The sequence below is a fragment of the Chamaea fasciata genome, unplaced genomic scaffold (genome assembly GCF_029207755.1).
Source record: "Chamaea fasciata isolate MVZ Bird 193981 ecotype frontalis unplaced genomic scaffold, bChaFas1.0.hap1 SCAF_17, whole genome shotgun sequence".
Taxonomy (NCBI): Eukaryota; Metazoa; Chordata; class Aves; order Passeriformes; family Sylviidae; genus Chamaea; species Chamaea fasciata.
Window position 1 is genome coordinate 15,296,903 of NW_027094102.1, and position 20,352 is coordinate 15,317,254.

The 20,352-nt window shown below is 41.3% G+C and overlaps 1 protein-coding gene across 3 annotated transcripts in view; it reads left to right on the forward strand.

Annotated features, from left to right (window-relative positions):
- NDRG3 (NDRG family member 3) overlaps nt 1-20,352 on the forward strand; it is a 68,359-nt gene that overhangs the window by 15,131 nt on the left and 32,876 nt on the right. For all 3 annotated transcript variants that reach the window (XM_066198690.1, XM_066198691.1, XM_066198692.1), the window contains exon 2: nt 17,418-17,522. In XM_066198690.1, coding sequence (XP_066054787.1) covers nt 17,466-17,522 — 57 coding nt within the window. In that variant the 5' untranslated portion in view covers nt 17,418-17,465. The remainder of the gene's footprint in view (nt 1-17,417; nt 17,523-20,352) is intronic.

Consider the following 20,352-nt stretch of genomic DNA (forward strand, 5'->3'; position numbering starts at 1 on the left):
TATGGGAGCTAGGTTTGTTGAATTGGATGGAAAGCCTCATTCGAACTAGGCCCGTGCTGTCTTTTGTCATCCTGTCTGCAAAGGGCCCTAGCAGGTAGGATAACAGAGAACAGTTTGCATTTTTTAATAAAATGAGAAGGGGAATTGTCACAGCACAGCTGGCCTGTAGCTGGACAAATAAATCTGGACATAACAGAAAATCCAGCTTGGCCAAGCCTAGTTCGTTCTCAAACAGGTCCCTGGATAAGCAGTGATAGGATGGATTTGAAGTTACCCAGGGAACCTCAGCCAATCGTTTTCAACCCCCTATGCAGGCATACCACTGGCCAGAGAACTGGGTGGTGCTGAAACCCCAACCAGTCAGTTGTCTAAACCTGGGAGTTTTGAACCCCCTGTAAAAGGAGATCCCAAACAATAAACCAGGCTGTTTGTTGCTGACCCTCGGTGAGTCCTGTTGTATGTCTGTCTCCAACCAGTGACCATTAACGTAATAGTTTTGAAGAAATTCATAATAGAATAGAAATTAATTTAAAGCTGTGTATAAATGCAGGAGAAATACTGTCAGTACTTCATTTTCATAAAATAAGAACTGTTTAGACTCATATTTTTCAGCTGTTTAGGGAGAATAATCATATTGTGTTTTCCAGAATATGAATATCTTTGCTTTCTCTCATTGGTAGGTAATAGTTGTTCAGGAAAAAAAATGAAATCGCTTGAAACACATTGCACCAGAAAGCTTAATTTGTTACCTGAGCTTTAATTGTCTGAACTGAAAAGTGTTGTAATGCAGATATCTTGCTTTTCAATAGTTTTGTTCCTTGATGTGATGTATTAATGTTTTCTCAAATCTCTAGCTTTCAACTGTTCTGGGCTATGGAATGATATTTAACATGGCACTTATACTGCTATTTTTATCTTGTCTCCCTGTTGAAATGAACTGTTTATGTAGAATGCATCATCAGTCACCTTGTTGGCCTAAAAATGACTTAAGCAAATACAGTCTTTGTAGTGTCAAAACATTCAGTAAGGAAAGGCTCACAGAGTTTAAATCCTGATTTTAAATATTTCATTTAGTGAAGTGTGAAGTATTTTTATCCTATCCTAAATCGCTAGACTCATATTTTCTTCTGTGTTTTTAAGAAAACCCTAAGGTTTCTGACAAGCAGTGATTTCCAGGGTCTGGGACCTCAGCTTTCAAAACTGGGGCTCACCTTTCCATCCATCCATCAAGGGACTTGTTCCATGCCCTTGGTCTCTGCTTCCCTGCAGCAGGGTTCAATAATCTGTGTGGATCAGAGGTACTGGGAAAACCAGGTTGTGGGGAGCAGAGGTGCCTTCCTCCTAGTGTCTTTTGGTGTCTCCGAACTCCTGGGTGCAGTTGTAGTAGGAAGGGGATCTCTTTCTCTTGTCTGGCCAAACGGACAAGGCCTGCAGTGGTTTCTGGGCAGCTATTAGAAAGTTCCATCCTTATTTTACTGGCATGCCTGTATACTCCTCCTGTTTAAGGGATAACAGTCATATCTTAACATTGACAGCTGCTGTTTCTTCCTCTGAGCACCTGCATTAACACAGGCACCACCAACCCGGTAAAAAGCTTGGTTGAGCAGTGCTGTGCTGTCTCTCTCATGCAGTGGCTAGATGAAGAGCAAGGACTTTTACTACAGCTGATTGCATAGTAGAAGGTAGAAAACAGCTTTCAATCAATGATCTTGTATCTTGTATTTTCCTCCAAACTCACTGTAGAGGAGAAGGAGCCTTGGAGCTTTTACCTCTTTCTTGATTTCTCCCCAATTACATCTTCATTTGCAGGAAAACCAAAACATTTTATCTCTTAACTGAGGTGAGTATTTATCAGGAGTGTATCAGGTGGCGGTGTATTGGGCTGCAATGGAAAGTGTTGGTCTCTTCATTAAATGCAAAGTTATTCCATGCTGACTCAAAAGGTCCAAAGAGAAACAAGACTACTTCATTCCAGTGTGTGGTTTGGTGAAGAAATTGTGGAGAAAAATTTGTGTTCCTTTGCTAAACAGGAGGTTCAGATAGATCAAGGAAACTGATCTCTGACTTGACTGTATTGAGTAATACTGACATATGAAGCATTGCCTGAAGGGTCAAAGAAGACCAAGAGCACAGCCTAGAAAGAGATCATGATGAACTTACTCAACTAAACCATATTAAGCCATTGTTTTGAAAAGAAATGAATGGAAATGTATGCCTGCACCTGTGATGATTCCCTGTGCACCCTTCATTTCATAAAAGCCCTTGAACAAGGGGAGGAGTGTAGGACTTCTCTGCAGTGGATGGACACTTTTTCTCTTTGCAGCTCCTAGTGTAGCTCATACACAAATGGAGCAAATGTACATAAAAGGGCTAATTAAAAAAAAAAACAACCAAAAAAAAACTAAGTCAACTTGAGGTCAAGACAGAAACATATGAACATCTTAGATTAAAAATTATGTAATAAAATATTTTTAATGAAATTCCCAACTCTGGGAGTGGTGGGGGAAGCAGGGCATTATGTCAAAGATTGCATGCACATTTATGAAGGTTTATGGCAGTATTAAGGCACACTTGTAAAGAGAAACTCTAATACATCTCCCTGAGGAAGTGTGAAAGTTCTAAAAAGAGTAAAATCATAAATTTTAAGCAGAATAATCAACACTGTAGCTTATTATCAGCATAATCTGGCAAACTGTTGAGTATAAGAGAACTAGAAAAGGGAGAGGTGATGAGAGAGCTAAGGCGTAGAATTAGAAGAGAGAAGGGGACATTAAACGGTTTAGGACTTTGCACCTTGGAAGGAAGCCACTGGGAAGACAAAGGGAAGTAATAAAGCTTTATGAAAGGGTGACTGGTGCAGGAGGTGAGTGCAGAATAACCGGCTTTTCTGGGACCATGAGGACTGTTGGGACATCCAATAAAATATAGCTGTAAATCAGACAGTTGGAAGATTTATTTTATACAGTGTTTTCACAGTATTAATCATTGCCAGAGAATGATGGGGAAGCCAAAAGCACAGAGATGTCAAAGGTAGAAAAAGAATCTGAAGACAGGTGACATTTATTTGTATCAACAAACATAATCATAGTTAGCTTTGAGGAAACATGAAAAAAATCCTGTGGCACTAGGTGATAAAGTAGCATTTAAAATTCAGCAGAGTGAAGTAATGCAGCTGGAGAACAGTCCCCACTCTATGTCTACATGCATGAGCTCTGAATTGCTTTGCCAGTCAGAGGCAGAACTGGGGGTTATAATGGGGAGCTCTATCAAAATATCTCATTGTTTAGAAAAGTAGATTGAAGGTTAGATACTTGTTGAAAAATGATAGTGATCAAACTAGGAAACAGTGGTGTGCTGGCTCACAGTGCACCTGTGTTGTGAGTTCTGCATGAATACTAGTCCCATTGCTCTCAAAGACCCGGTGAAACTGGGAGAGATTCTGAAAAGGCTGATGTGAATGATCGAAGATGTGCAATGACTTCCTTGTAAAGAATGATAAATAGATCAAAGCTCTTCAGTTTCAAAAAGATGTCTTTGAAGAGGATATGATGGAAGCACAGTCTTAGCAGCATGGCATGTATGTGAACCCATTATTCACTGTCTCTTGATAAAAGGACTAAGACCACCAAGTGGAAATAGTGAGTGGCAGGCTCAAAACAAAGAGATATTTCTAAAGTGGGAGCAGGACCTCCTCCTTTTTCTTTGGCACTGAGGTTTTGATCTGTTGGAACATTTCCCCGGATTTAAGCTGATTTATTCTGCAGTTAACACTTCATCAGAACGCTGTTCATGGGGCTTTGTAAGCTTAGCTCTAGAGCTCTGTTCACAAGAGAAATCCTTTTGAATGGTGGAGCAGGTATATGCAGCCTGGCAGGCTAAAATGGCCCCTCTGATCAGTTTTTATTGGAAAAATCAGTGCAACTTCTCAACAAAATATTATAGTAGAAATACCTGGCAAAGTCAAATACAGTTCCTGCAGCTCAGGGCATACATCCTCATTTTGCATCTCGTGTTTTCAGGTTGTGACTGGAGTATTAAAACTTCTCTGACAGCAAGACCTAATATACCTTTGTTGTCTGACCATTAGCTGGGATAGTGGCATTTTCTTATGCTGTGGTGGTGGTTCCAGCTGCATCTACTACAGAAATAATACATTAAAGTACCAACCAGTTGCAATACTGTTGTTTTGGGATTGTTCCACAGGAGTTAGAAAAGCAGGTGGGTTTGGATTCATGGAAACTGGATATGGTTTCAGTGTACAGGTACTATTTATTTGTGGTTTGTTACTTGCTTCGTTGTGTTTGCATATTTATTGACAGAATTAAATTTTTGCCATTTTTGGCTGATTTAGCACCTTGCTAAACATTTCTTCACTGAATTACAAAGACAAACTTCACTAACTTAAACTCATAAACTACTCAAGTGAACTGTGCTTTTGAGTCGTGTTTAACATCTGCTCCTGACCCGCACAAGGGCATCTGATCACAGAAGCATGTCATTATTTCCAGTTCATTAAATAAAAGCTATGACCTTAATCTGCAAATCCTTGAGATACTTGGAGTTTGAAAGAGTAGGGAGTGGAGTGGTGGAGTCTGCTGGTATTGCTGAGCTAACCCCTCATGGTCACTTGTGTGAGCACGTGGTCTCAAGGACCTTGTGTTTCCCTGGGGACACCTTGCTTCTGAGCAGGGCACGGCTGTGCCCAAGACTGAATCAGACTCTGGAGGTGCTGAGGAAGTGTTCAGTGGTGAGTTACTGTAATTTTACTTTTAAACTGTTACTATGATCCAGGGTAATTGTATTACTGAGACTTCACAGATAATTAAATTTTCAGTGCTCTGTGGGTGGTCTCAGATCTCTCCACTAATCAGCTAAAACCCATTAGCTGAAATTGCTGTGGATGAGGCTCAATAAATACTTTGGTTCCCTCATGGTGGTTTAAACGAATATGATATTCTTTGCAATGGGGTTTGGCGCCTGATTATACCAGAACTCACCTGGACTAATACTGTCTTTCTTGCATCTTGTGGTACAACTACCCTTCTTCAGATCATTTTACGTATTTTCTGAGGATTTTTTTTTTTAGATATCACAGGTATAGCATTGCAATACTGGACATGGGGTATGTAATTAAACTGCCATTTTCCAAAAGGATATGGCAATGAAGCTTGGAAAGAGAGGAAAAAAGAGTGATGTTGGAGTGAATAAAATCAATACAGAAGTAAATAGGGATTTCATTTTATGTCTGAGATGCCTGCATCAGCCTAAATTCTGCTTAAAGGTCAAAATGAGAGAAATATGCAAGTAATGTTACGGAAAGGAAATATTACACCAAGTAAAAGTATTTGATAATTTCTCTCCAGGTGAGTGTTGGCAAACTAGCCTGTCTTTAGAGAAGCTATTGTCAGGCTTTTGTAGGTTGAGGTTGGTGTTACAATCCTTGCTGTTTTTAAACAGAGCTGGAAAGTTCCTTCTCTGGACAGCGCATGTGGGCAATGGGAGTTGTGACTGCTCAGAGCTGTTCAAATGGGCTATCAGAAAGAGTTAGTCTTTGATAAAACCTCCAGGGTGTGTTACTTTATATTGCTTATTTTGGGGGGTTTTGTAAGAGTGGGGTGGAAGAATATTCTGTATATAATAGGTCAAATTCTTGATAGTTTTTGTGACTGAAGGAAGGAGAGAGGCACCAAGATTTTATGGGCAATGCTGCCTTCTTTTTCTGCCGCACCTAAGTGTGAGAATAAATAACTTCCTGTTCACAAGAAACAGCAGTGTTTCAGTGCACTGGGGAAGAACCTTGTACAGGACTTGGGAGAGACAGACACTGCCTGAAGTAGACATGGATGTACAGGCAAAGGGCAATTATTGTCAGGTGCTCTTCTTTTGCCTTAGCCTAGACATTTGCTCTTGAACTGATTCAGGCTGGATGATGCACTACTCAGATCTCATGCAGTTCTTCATGTGGTCTTTTTCTGGAAAATACTGAACATTTTTCAGAGTTGGCAATCAGTTTAATATTAAGCCTGCTATTTTGATATATCAACATCTGCCCTGAAAAATACACCAGGAGATTAATTTCTGCTCCAGCTATGCCTTTAAAGTGAAGTATCTGAGTTGACTGCTTGTTCATTATAAAACAGTTTTAGAAAGGGAATTTTTCAGTAGTTCTGATGTGTTCATTTTTATTTTTCTTTTTATTCTGGCCTGGGATATTACCAGGTAAAAAAATCTCATTGTTTATACCACTTGCAGCAAGGGAAATTCCCGTTGGATAAAAGGAAACTACTTTTGCGATGAGAATGGTATGTAATGCTAGAATCTACATCCTTAGAGATTTTCAGTCTGTAAGGCCCTGAACAACTGGATCCTGCTTTGAACTTACCCTTTCTTAGAGAATAATCTCTCCTCCAGAAATCTCTTCCTGGCTACATGGTTCTGCAATTGCATCTGGGTCCCATAAACAGAAACCTTGTCATGTTCCTGCTGTGCTGTCCTTACCTGGAAAGAGGCTGTGAGCAGGCTTCTGAGAAACTTCCTCTTAATTCTTAATTGAGGAATTAGTTTTAGATTTTGGTGTAGTCAGCTTTTCCCTTCACTGTTGCTTTGGTGTGGTACATCCTCATCTCATGCTGATTTCTAGGGAACAAAATCAGGAACTGATCTGCTGTAACCATGTCATTCTAAACACGGAGGGGTTAAACATGAAACCCATGTGATGGTTCACCTTTATTCAGGACTAGAGTATTAGAACTAAATCAATTGTATTGAGATCTTCAGTTAGTTTTGAAAGAAGTAAAATCTTTGTGTTTTAACATCTTCAGGGGTCTGTTTACAATAACTGCATGTCCTAGTTGACAATTGTCCTTGGGATCATGGATTCCCATCGTAAGGTATGTGATGTGAAACTGTCTTAAGCTTGTAAATGTTTGCCGTATCCCAAATGTACAAAACTGAATTTCACTTAATAGGAACCGCCTTAACTTGGACTGTTATTTCTTCATGAAAACTAAACTCTGAATTGATCTAACCCATGGACTTTGGCATGGAGAAGTTTGGGTGAGGAAAAAAGAAGTTATTGCTTTTACCTGGTTGATATTGCAAGCAAAAGCTATGCAGATTCAGCCTACTTTTCTAAAAATTGCTCCTTTTGTTGGTATAAGTTGTTTACCCAGTCCAGTTCACAGAGTAGATAGCTTTGATTTCTGATTTTGACCATTCACATTTTCAGGAATCAGTGTGGGGGTGAATGAGGAAAGGGAAGGAAAGAAGGATGGAGAAAAGGGGAGACAGAAGTTCTATTGGCGTTTTAGGAAGGGAAGGGAAGGGAAGGGAAGGGCTTGGATCTTACACAAGTCTAGGAGGATATGCGTGCTGGACTTTTGCAGATCTCAGGCAGTAATGACCAGAGCTTTTGCAGGAAGAGCTAAACTCACAAGCAGCCAGAACCAAGAACATCCACCAGAAATCTGTAGAGAGCAAACTGTGTTTGAGTGAACGTGGAACCTGATGAGTAGGTCAGTTTCCTCCTTAGGGCTGACAAAATTTGGGAAGACATGTTTGGTACAGAATGCTATCTGCCTTTGGCTTCCAGCTGCTCGCAGAAAAACATTCCTAATTCTATGAAAAACATCAATTGCCTTCTAACTGTGTTTTAGGTGTTTGTTTTATATGCAGTTTTATAACTGACTTCAGACGCAAGTCATTCTTATGAGTGATGTTTGGCTTAAGTAGTTGGTGTTTTGTGTACTATGTCTGTCTTGTATTCATGCAGGTGTTTGCAAACTGGTCCTGGAGGATGCTTACAGTGGCTGAAAGAAAATGTGGTCCACTGCTGCATCACGGAATCACAGACTGGTTTGGGTTGGAAGGGACCTCAAATATCTCATTTCAGCCCCTGTGCTGTGGACATGGACACCTTCCAACTAGACCAGGTTGCTCAAAGCCCCATCCAGCCTGACATTGGGTACTTCCAGGATGTTTCTACCCTCTCTGAAATAAGACATTATTGTCTGTTTTATCAAAAAGCTTCTGTCCATTTCAGAAACTTAGAACCTGAATGTCCATGCTGATGTGTACTCAGGTATTCATTTGTAGCCCTGGTTACTTGTGTCCGCAGAGCATCATGAAAACTCTAGTGAGTTTGTGAGTATATTTCTCTACCCTTTTTAATGTGGTCCTCAACTTGGACTGCAGAATTTGGAGGCAGTTCCAGAGGTCACTGCATGTCTGGTCCTCATTACCTGAGTTGGTTGTAATGTTTATGTGACTGTCTGATAGGCTTCTTCAGCTCACTAAACCATCAGAGAGCTAACCTGGCAAAAAGTCTGCATTACATCTGTTCATGCTGCAGTCAAGCATGCCAGACATTCCCCAAGGCAGGGTTTGGGTCCTGGCTACAAGGGGATGGAGCAAAGGAGAGAGCTTAAGGGTCTGGGTTTTCTTTCAGAGGCTGTGAGATGAAACTCTAGTTCCTCTACACGTCCTGAAATAATACCCTACAAACAAGGCAACTCAAATTAGCAAAATTTGAGTTCTGTCTTATATTCTGTGTGCACCCTAGATGGATTAGATTTATCATAACTTGAAGCTAAGAGCAGGTCTCTGCATACCATCTGGTAGTGTCCTGAGTATGTGCATTATCTGCTCCCTGGTTCAGCCTGAAGAGCTAACGCTGCCCAGATACCTGGTTTCTTACAATCCAACCTCAAATCGAGATACTTGATGTATTTAGAAAAAAAATGGCACACGAGGAGTCTTTTCATCAGTCAGTTCACTGAACCAAGTGAAAGGTAGTCCTGGAAAAAACACTTGAGGGAGAGGGTAAGGAGATCTAATTTGCCATGTTACTGTATAATCATCGGCCCGGTACAAGGGAAGGAGAGGAAGGAAGTTCTGTCTGGTGTAGGGAGGGAGGACAGGAGCATCCCTTTTGGGAGAAACTCACAATTGTATTAAATGAGTAATGAAATTACCTCTTGAATTGGTCCTGAATTGTCTGTCCTGTATCTATTGCTGGTTTTAACTCTGCTAGGTGGAGCTGCCTCTCCTGTCCAGCTGCCCCAGGAGGGACATGCAGTTCAGCCTGACACACACAAGGATGTTTTCTGCTTGGAAGCAAATTCACAGACTGGAATGGGAATGGAAGGGACAGCTGTGTGGCAGTCGCAATGGGTCTGAAGTAATGGCACTGATACTTAAAAAGAGGTTGTCCTTCAATGACACAGGCTGAGCCAAAATGAAAGAGCTTGTTCTGGGAAGCTCAAGGAGCCTAAGAGGAATATTTCATTAATGAGGAATAAGAGGCAAAAAGCATATAAAAATCTTACTTTAGCAATTTGTTTTTCATACAATGTGTTCTTAAAATTTGTGTCAGTCCTGTGAATGCCCCTTTTACCAGCAGTCTGCAGCTGGAGCAGATTAAGATAGTGAAACTGCATCCTGAGACTTATGTCTGTCTTCTATGTACTTCGATATTCGTATTAGCCATCAATATTTAATATTGAACAATATGTATTTGCTGTGATAAAACTTATGGACTCTTGTCCACCATGGTGGATAACTTGGAATCGGAGCTGTTGAAGTGTTTAATCAGCTTTTGCCTGAAAGTATGCTACTTTCTGGTGGCCAAAATCCATTTTTTCAAGTTAGAGTGTAGAAGAAAAGCTTGGGGTTGCTCTGCAAGGACACTAGAAGTGATTTAGATGTATATACATATACAGCACAGTGAAAGGCTCTTTTTTACCTGAATGAGCTGAACCAGAGGCATTTGTGTCTTCTTAGCTGCTGAGGAGCAGAACTTTTTGTTTTTCCTAAACTTTGCACTTCTGTGATGATTTTTAAGTTTGGTTTATCCAGACTGCACATATGTTTGTGTATATATATAAATGTATGTATATATATATTAGACTGTACATGCCAAGAGATCACCTTCACCAGTGAATATGTTACTATCTTGGGTTTGGGTTATACAATGTATATATTTGAGCTAACACAAAGTTTAGATAAAAGTTACTCTACAAATCTTTTGTTATGCATTTGATTTCAATGTTTTTCTTCTGTCCTAGTAGCACCCCACACAAATGAACTAAAAAATATCAATCAAAATTGCATTAGAAAACATGAAAACTGAGGTCTGACTAATTCTTTGTTTAGCTATACAATAACTTAAATAATGGTTCCTCATAGACCAAGAAGGCTCAGTTTGGTGTAATGGTTATCTTATGGAATGGTTTGGGTTGAAAGGGCCCTTAAAGGTCCTTTCAACTAGAAAGGTCCACCTTCCACTAGACCAGGTTGTTCCAACCCCTGTCTAACCTGGCCTTGAATCACTGCAATTTAATGTTTAGTAACCGGTGAAAATGCAACTCTAAGACAAAATGCAAACCAGCATTAAATTTCAGTAAGTTGAAATGTGGTATTTAATGATAAAAATAGTTATTCAAATCTCATTTAAACAGATTTCCAATTCACCTTGCTCTGGAACACTTTACTTTGCTCAATGCAGTATGTTTTCACATTTGATTAATTTTTTTTCACCTGAAGTGTGAAAACACAGTCGGTTAGTAGGAAGCATGGCTGAAATGAAGCAGAAACAAGCTTGAAAATAAAACTGCAGAGGAAGCTGAAGGATTTGGTCGAAAGCAGCCAGATTTCATCATAAGCTGCTTAAGAACATGTTCCTGCTGAAGACAGGAGTTTTCCCCACTTGCATGGTGTCACGTGGGTGGGTGTGTGCTGGAGAGCGATTGAGGTCAGCTACACATAGTGAGTGCTGAAGGGTGGGAACACAGGACAGGGAGGAGATGACAGGAGGAGAATGTGCTGTGGTGCCTTGATGGTGGCAGTGCTGATGAAGAGCTACACGTGTTTTGGTTTGGACAAACAACTAGCCAAAACCCTCAAGAGCCCTTACCGCTGCCTGGGTGGGACCTCCTGAACTACAGGGCTAGTGGAAGAAGGTGACTCAGTAGATAGGAAAGAGTCTTGGAACAGATCCATTTGAACATGTCCTTCACCATGAAACTGGCAAGAAGGGCTCTGTGGTTTAGTCTGAGCTGTGTGAGCTCTGACACTGGTTAACACAGGTGTTGTTTTAGAGTGATGCCACTGGGCACAAAAGGACATAGAGCATCATGTGAATAACATGGCTGGTGGTAACAGTCATTGCTTATTTCTTTTGCCTTGGGGAGAAGAGAAATGCTGCAAAGCCGTTTGAAAGAGATACCATGATTGGAAGAGAGTCTTTCAAAGACAACAATTTGCACAGTTTTCATTAGAGAAGTTTCTCAGTCCAGTTTATATCGTGGGTGTCCCCACTCTAAAACTGCTGACAGATTGTCCTGTATAGGGGAGCTCAGCATAGTTCTTTGTTTTCATGGGCACTAGTCCAGGTAATGTAAAACACTTTAAAGACTTTTACAGCATTCTTGCTTAATCAGCCCTATAGTTGATGCCTGTTAATTCAGGCAATTGGCAGGGACAGTGTCCTGCTTGCTGAGCTCAGTTACACCCATGGCAGTATGACACTGCTTTTAATTAAATTTGGATTCATCCAGAATTATGAAAAGCTGGGCACAGACCTTTTCCTTACAAAACCATTGTTAAATGTAGGTCTTCGTTTATAGAAATTATATTCACCCGCTGACATTCCTGTCCTAGGTGTAGCTCAGATTCCAGGGACATAAAATCATGGTGGTTTAGGAAGCTGCTTGTGGTTTGCTTAAGTGCACTGATGCCTTAAAGAGGTAGTAGTAAAACAACATACTTTTGAGACAGTATTAGTATAGGAGGTATTATATAGGCTGGTCTGTATTGGGGGCCTCCAGGGGCAGATACGGAAAAATGCCCAGCCTCGCATAGGATGAATACAGTTTTGTAAGTTTAGCAAATTAGCATAATTGACAAGAATCCCCAGTTAGAAACACAAGTGATGAAGTAATTCCTCCCTGGTTCTACCCTTTTCTGAATCCCCCCCTCCCCCCCTTAGATAAGAACTAAACTTTGTTTATGAAAATGCGTCTTGAAGAGCTAGTTTCAACCTTGGCGCCCAGAGAGCCTAACTTTGGGCCCCCAGGGCTTGGAGCCTCTGGAATGTGTTTTATCTTTCTCCCTGTTAGGGTAGGGGAAAAGTACTGGAATTAGGTAGGAACTATATAACTATGCAACAATAGTCTCCGAGCTACTAATATATATGAAAGAAATATAAAAGCAAAAATCATTTTGGCAGCAGCGGAAGCTGTGACTGCACTGGTGAAGCAGAACAGAGTTTCTTTCTGTAAGGCACACCATTTGTCTTGAAGGTGGAGCACCATGTGGCACGTTCCCAAAAATACATAAGCTGGAATGCAATGTGAGTAACCTTGGAAAATATTTCGAAACTGAATTTGGGCTCTTTGCCTGTTTCTCTGAAAGTTTACCATGTCAGCCAACATTTTAGTAGACAAAACAGAGTAGCGTGTGCAGGTTTTGGGAAGCAGACTGCTGTCCAGAGGCTTGCATAGGGCAGAGGAGCAACAGAACAGGAATGCCGAAGGGTCTCAAGGTCCGTACATGAAAATTAGCTGAGATCTATATGCCAAGACTGTGGTCTGCCTGGCCAGGCTGAGTAGCCCTGCCAGGCAGCTGCTTTTCCCATCTTTGGGAGAGCAGCACAGGAGGCACAAGAAGTAGGAATCCCCTTATAAAGAAAGGGAGAAGTTGCAGTGGAGAGCTACGCAGCACCTGAGCAGCAAACCTGCAGACTTTGGTTCTGGAATAGGTTGCAAATAGTGTGTTTGTTCCCATCTTCCTTTGCGTACCTGGGAGCAGCACTTCTACTTTCCATCTTATAAGATGTAGCTGGCTTGTCATAGAGTGGTTCTCAGGAGCCTTACCTGGATTGTCATGGCTGTAAGTCCCTAGAGAGGAACTTCTTCAGCTTGCCTCTGTTGTGTGTCAGACGAGTGAGCATATGCTTAGGAACATTTGATGCCATGTTTTGTAGCACAGCTTGACAACCGATGGGTGTAATTTTGCCTCAGTGCAGTTAACATACAAAGCAAGGGTGTAAGTGGCTATGAAGGTAACAAATTATAAGCTGTAGTCAAATTGAGGGGAAAAACCAAGAATTTTTAGCCTCTGAATGCAAGGTTTTATTGCACTGAGTTCCTAAATAGTGTGGAGAGGTTGTACCTCCATAAGAAAACAGATTTGAATTCAAGATGCAGCTCTTGCAGCTCTTAACCTTGCAGGAAGCAATTGTGCCAGAGCTTCAGTGACCAAAAACCGGAGCCTCAGGACCTACAGATACTGCAGTTCACACTTGGTGGATCCAGGTCTGTAGTACTCATGCTCTTGACTACAGAACTTTACTCCTATTTCTTTCTTTGTATGTTGAAATGATGCAAATTGAGAGCAGCCTTGTTTTAGGGTAAACATGCAAACACATATTTAAGATCTTATTTATAGGTAGATGATTTCTTTCTGGGTCTCGCCTGCCTTGTTTTTATGTAGCTTTCTGTTTTCTACCCTGATTCTAGTCTCTGTGCTTAATAATTCACCACATCTTTCCTGGATTCTTGTCTTGCTGGTTTTCAAAGAGCATAGAATCTACTTCAGCCTTTAGGAAACCTTTGGAAAGGGATGAATAGTTTCAGTTGGGGGATTTGAGTGTATTTATAGTAATATATAAATAGAGACAAGAGGAATACTTGCAAAGCAGGTGGTACTGGGCCATTTCTAGGAAAAAAGTATGATTTATACATGGATTGTTTCAGGCAAACATTCTGCTATGCCTGTGGCCTGTCTTCTACAAACATCTTTTCAGTGTTATGAATATTTATGCTGCTTTGTTGTGGTATTTTAAACTTGCCTTCAGCTTATGAAATGACATGTTTGTCTCTTTAAATAACAGGAGGAATGGTGGGAGAAAATTGTTTCCTGGGCAGACAAGTCTGCAGAGCTTTTATGAGGAGTCTTTAGCATGGTTGGAGCAGAGGATAGCCCAGCTCACCAACACCCCACCCTTTCCTTTGCCTGTGCACTTGGAGATGTGCTCTTCAAAGGTCTCTCTACTACAAAGCATCCTCTTTTGAGAAATTTTTGTGGCCTTTTTTGCTCAAATGTGCCCATTTGCCATGTTACAAACCAAAACACGTTGCCGTTAGCATAGCAGGGTGCTCAGGTGAAGTTGTGGCAGATAGTCATGTAGAGCTAGTAGATTTTATGCTGTAATGACAAATTACCCTGATTTAATCTAGAGCAATCACATTGAGCTTGCTAAAACCTTGGGAAGAGAAAAGTACACGCATCTGCCAATGGAATATCCTCTGACCAGATTAAAATAAAGTCCTGAGGCTGTGTCAGCCATTTCTGGGAGAGCTCACTAGTGAGCGGATTGGGAAGAGCTGGTTCAGCAAGCTAAAAAAGCTGCTTGCAAGCAGTGATGGGGACCCCCTGTGCCTTTTCCTTCAAAAAGCCTTCAAAAAACTTTACAAGCTAGGTGAATAGATACAGAATCAAGATGTTTAGAAAAAAATCCATCGTCTGAGGCTGTGCAGATTTAATCTTTCTGTGTGATTTTGCTCTCAGTTGAGCAGTTCTCAATGACTTTCTGTCTCACCTCAGTATTTGGTTCCCACTGCAGGGGTCCTTTGTAGGTCTTACTTCTGGGTGAGAATGTGCTGTGAGCTGAGGAGCCTTCTAGGCTGACTCTGCTGCAGACTCACTGCAGAGCAAGTCTCGTACTCTTCTGTGAACTTCCCTACAGAGGTTTTCGCAGCTATTTGAACCTAGCTGGTGTTAAGGAAAGTTGTCTCTTCTGTCTCAAGGAAATTTGACATAATTCTCAGAACCCAAATCAGGAGACATTTTTTGTTGCTACCCAGCTTACTTTAAGGAAGGGGCAGCACATAGTATACGTTATGACTAGCAGCAGCTTGCCCTAGAGACTTGCCCTTCCCTTGAGACAGCATTTGGAGCAAAAGTGGACCGGGAAGATAAACATCAGATTAATTTCAGAGTTGTTTCAATATTGTTTATTGTGTACACTGTAGTTGCATCTAGAGACCAAGTATTAAGCCAGAGTTGATGAGATAAATGCATTTCATAATCCTTGCTTTGAACTCCTTTGAACCTACTAGGTTTTTATCCTTCTCATATAATAAATGATTAACAGTGTAGTGCATGGGTACAAAATGTGTGACTCTCTGACTCCCCTTCTCTAGACTTTGCACATTTCATGGACATGCTTGTATTGACAGCAAGTAGTGTACCTGATCAGGTTTGTTTAGAATGCGTCTCAGGCCTCTCTGGGACTTCATATTGCTCAGGGGAAACTAGAAAAAGTATCCGCAAGGCTATAGCAAAAGTTTCTTTGAGCAATCTAATGCAGAGCAATTGGTGCTCTGAGGTGTTCTCTGGTCAGCCACAGCTCAGTAGAGAGAGGTTATTATATTGATGTCCTCCTTCTCTGTAGACTCTGGTTTAGGCAAAAATGCAAGGTGTGAACCCAAGACTCGGGAGAACTCCCATGTGTATAAAAATTAACAGAGAAAGGTGGCTGGTGTGTGCACAGTTTTTTAATTATTTTGGATAGAGTGGACAACTTCTTTGTCTCTTGGGTAACCCCAAGAATAAGCATAACCTTCTTGCCTGGCACCAGTGGGTGTCTTTTCAAAGGAGCATAAGAGAAGGGATACACTCTCCAACTAATAAGGTGAAGGTGGTCATTCTAGTATTGTGTCACCTGTCTGCACCTTATCTGCAGATAAGCTTTGTGATGCTTGTTTGAAATTCCTTTTGTGTCTGTAACCTCGTTTGATGCTGTTTTGGAGACAACCTGGTAGATGTTGAGCTCTTGATTAGTCCCAGTGTATATGGAAGTTGTAATTCCTTAGTAGAAATATTTTTTTTATTCCATAATATCTTAGCAGTATGACAGTAATGAGCTTTCCTCTGGGGCTTACAGTGCACTACATAATGGCTCTTACTCCTCTTCTGAATAAAAATTCATTGTGGAGTAAGGAGATTGTTGCCGGTTTCTTGGAACTCTCACAACTGGTAAAAATAAGTCTGAAAAAGAAAAATAATTGAGTTTCCCTAAGCAAAGGATCTAAAAGAGACAATGTTCCTATAGCTGATTTTCAGAGGGAAAGACATTTTGATTCGTTTCTTGACAGACTGGCTTCAGCCACACCAGTGTTAGTCCTGGCACAAAGGATGCAGCTTTGCACAGCATTTGGGGTGAGGGGGACCCCTCCTCCCCAGTGCATGTCTCTGTTGAATTAAGGCGGATGGTGAACACGATTGTTCTTTTTCCACTCTTTTTCTTCTGTGGTTAGTGGCCTGTAATATCTTAGACAAAGAATTTGATTTGTGACAGTATTCAAAAGTATTTTCCTAGCACACTCAGCTGATGCCCAGGAAGTCCACCACATGCTTACTTCTGTTCCATCAAATGAAGTTGATGACTTCGTTTATTTCATGTGCAGTAATAGGTACAGTTTTCCTGAACAGCTAGGTAGGCTGCACCATCAGGTGTGATCATTTCTTGCCAGAGCCCTTTTCATGTTGCTGCAGGTGCTTGCACTAGAAATTGTTCTGTCTAGAAACACAGCTCGAGTGTCTAGAGTAAAAATTAAATGCCTTGTAAACTCAGCCATATTGTTCCTCCATCTTTGTTGCTGTATTTATACTTGAAGATTTCTGGCTCCGTGGCATCAGCAATTTCCTACAGACATATGGCAGCTTCTTACACTGTTGATTACATTTTTTTCTTTCCTTTGCTGACTCTGCACCATCTGATAGAATGATGGTTTGGGCTGCCAAGCTAACAGTGTTGTCTGCACATGTTCCACTGGACCAGCACTATCTAGGGCCATTTTTATATCTTACCTTTTACAGCAAGGGCTGCCCTGAGTTCTGGATTCTCTTGTGTTCTGCCAGCAAGGAGTGTGGATCTCCACACCTCCATCTCCTGTGTGTGGATGTGGTTTTGGCTGTATGTCTCAGGGATACCGCACAGCCTTGCCTTTGGTGGCAGAATGCTGGGGTTTGGGTCTGTAGGGCATGGCAGGGGAAGTCAGTATTATCGTATACTAAACAGTTTTTCACTCTGCTGATCAAGTAATTTCCAGTTCATTTCCAGACATGCTACGGCTGAAATACCGACAATGCATGCAAGTAGATGCAGTTTCTCACTTGAAAGGCCCGAGCTTTCAGGGGCAGCTTTCAGTGGGCAGGGCAAGAAGTAACCAGACTGACACAGTGAGAGCAGAACTGGGTTTGCCTTCTGCACTTACAAGTGCTTTGTGTTGCATTAAGAATCAGCTTCTTGCAGGCTTAATTTGAAGCACAGACAAGTCTAATGAAAAATCTCTAAGCATTTTTTGATTAGCATATCTTGTAATTATGATTCTAATTGTATGCCTTTGTTTTAGAATCCCTTTTTGCTGCTTTGAGGATTAATTGGCTCTACTTCCAGCACAATGGATGAACTGCAGGATGTTCAGCTGACAGAGATCAAACCACTCCTGAATGACAAGGTAATGCTGGCTGCTGCTTTATCCTCACAGGTGTACTCAGGGTGACTTTGTGTCTGGCAAGGAGCCCTAGGTGCCAGAATCTCTCCACAGATTGAAGTACCTGAAGTATGAAACACAGTAAATTCTTCCCCACACTGATAATCTACCACCACCCACTCTTCCAAAGTCTCAGGGAAAGACAGACCACCACAATTCAGGTAATTTTGGAGTCTTGACCAAACAGTACATTGTGCCAGTACTGAGGCCTTTCAAAGGCTGGGCAGCAATTGGAAAGGTGATCCCATTCCTGACCTGGTGTAGCTGTAGAACCTCTAATCAGTTTCTCCTTTTTAGGAAAATGCTGGATTGTATCCTGTTTTTTGTTTAGTTGATTTTGGGTTGCTGTTGTGTTGTTTTGTTGTTTAGCTTGGTTTTTTTTTACTTTTTTATTTAAAGTATTCTGTCTTAAATGATCCTTTAGTGTTTTGAGCCCTAAAACAGCCCTGTCTCCCTGGATTTAGTAATGGAGAGTCATTTCCTTTTAATGTCTGCAGAGCACAGTTAGAGGGGTCCAGACTTATACAATACTGAGACTTTGGAAAATCATTGTATCACAGTAGCTGTTTAAGTCTTTCACTCTGTCTTCTGTGGGCCAGGTTAAGAGCCATCTGGGCTCACTGGAAGAAGAGCCTCACTTGATTCTGCCACAAACTGTTGTTGAGAGTGCCTAAGTTCATTACAGGCGTCCCAACAAGATCTAGCATCTTGCATCTGCAAACTGTGATTATGAGCAATGTGGTTTGGTCATTTTCCATAGCTCACAGACAAGTCTAATGGCATGGGAAGGAGTTCCTAAGGCTTTGCTGTTTGATGGCTGATGATCAAGAACTGGCTTGTGCTGCCAAAGGGGCTGTCTGTGGTGCTTTGTCCGCTCACTGTGTGCTTGCAGAAGACTGCATTGTCCCCCAACAAAATGGGTAAAATCTCTGGAATTCTGCTATGTTTTAGTCTGTACTAATTAGTTTTTTTGCTCATTTCTTTAGTGTTCTAGTATATCTGTTTAATATCTGTGAAGTCTAAAAACTCAGCTGAAATCTGCAGTCCAGCTGCCTGTTCTGACAGATTAGTGCTGACTGCTGGGCTTCCACCATTTTAAAAAAAAATGTTTCCTGAAAGGGTGAGTCTTGAAAGTACAAAATCAGTGTAGATCAAATAAAAATACAGAATACAGGCTTTGAGGGCAGTTTGTAACTTTAAAATGAGATAAACATTTACAGAAGACAAGCTACCTAAATGCAGTGGCCTAGATGTTGCTCAAGATTCTCCTGGGATTTTCTGTGTTTGAATTCAGCTGGGTGGATTGTCCTTGCTTCAGTCAGCTGACCTAAGTAGGAGGCATTGAAGCATGTCAAATCAAAGTGGTTTTTACTTTATAAGTTTCCAGTCTTTCTGTCAAGTATTTCCTGGTCAGCCCCATCCAGTCCTTGCTGTGGTGTCAGTTGTGGTTCAAATGCAGAGTGCTCGCCCAAACAACCACCAAGTGGTGTTAACCAGGGTGCAGAAGGGCACAGAGAGAGTGATTATTTCTTTGCTTGACTCAGTGTTGAAGTTACGGGAAATATATAGTATCTCAGTAGGGAGAAATATGAAGGGTAGCTCCAGAACCATCCTCAATACTGCATGGGAAGAGAAGTATGCTGTGGCTCCCTTTTTCACACTTTGTTTCAACAAAATGAGGGCCTCAGGGAGCAGCCACCTCCAAGGTCTGGCCCTTAGTAGGGCTCTCAAGCTTGAGATAATACATGTGTCCTTTTAGATATAGTTTATGGAGCATGAGGGTGCGGTGCAATAACCTGCCATTCTGTGCAACATATCAGAGTCCAAAATCTATTGAGCTGGCAGTTCACTTAAGGTTTTTACCGTCCAACCCACTTTAGATGTAGGAGTTTGAGCCAGCATGGATTAATGGCCAGAAAAAGTACAGTAGCATTTTTAAGGTACTAATGAGTGAATGCTCATGAACTCCTCAGAAACAAAGGGTACTGTACACAGAGAAGGAGCTCTGGTGTTTCTGGTGAAACCAATGGAATTGCCAGTGGAAGTGGGTTGTATCTTGTTCACTTGTCTGAGCTGTAGGTAATGCCACTTTGGACCACTGGCTTTCTTCTGCCTCAGATCAGCGAAAAGTTACAAGCTTGACTTTTAAAGAATATAAACACTATTTTGTTTGTGTGTAACTTAAGTCTAATATCAAGTGCAGGGAAGTAAAATAGATTATGTTTGTTCACCTAATTCAGGCTCACTAAAATGCAGTGACTTTTTCCTGGGGAAGCAAAAGAACTTCAAATGTTCCCATTTAGTTGAAAGAGAGAGAAGAAGAGAGTATTGCCTGATCGGAAAAACTAGCCCTGTGACACTTTACTATTCTGGCACCTTTGATTCCTGTTAATTCAGGCTCAGTGGAAAGTTACTGAAATGCCAGAGCTGGATTCAGGAAATCAAATGGGCATCCCATAGGCTGGGTTGGGTCAACCCAGCCAGCTCTGTGCTTTGAGGTGCAGCCATTGCATATTCAGGGGCCTGAAAAACTTGCCTTAAAGTTTCTCAAGTTAAGACAATGGTTTAAAGTCAGATTTTCAGTGAATTAAAATCAAGCATGTGGGAGTCAGGGCGTGTCAGCATGTGAGCTTCTTCTGTCTCATGGTATGCCTTGACAACAAGCAGCCCAGTTCAGAGCCTCATTCCTTGCTTTGTGTCATTTCCTCTCCACTCACTTGGGGAATCTCAGACTTTTCTAAGTACAAATTCACATCACCTTCTTTTTTACTTAGCATGCACCCTTCAAATCCAG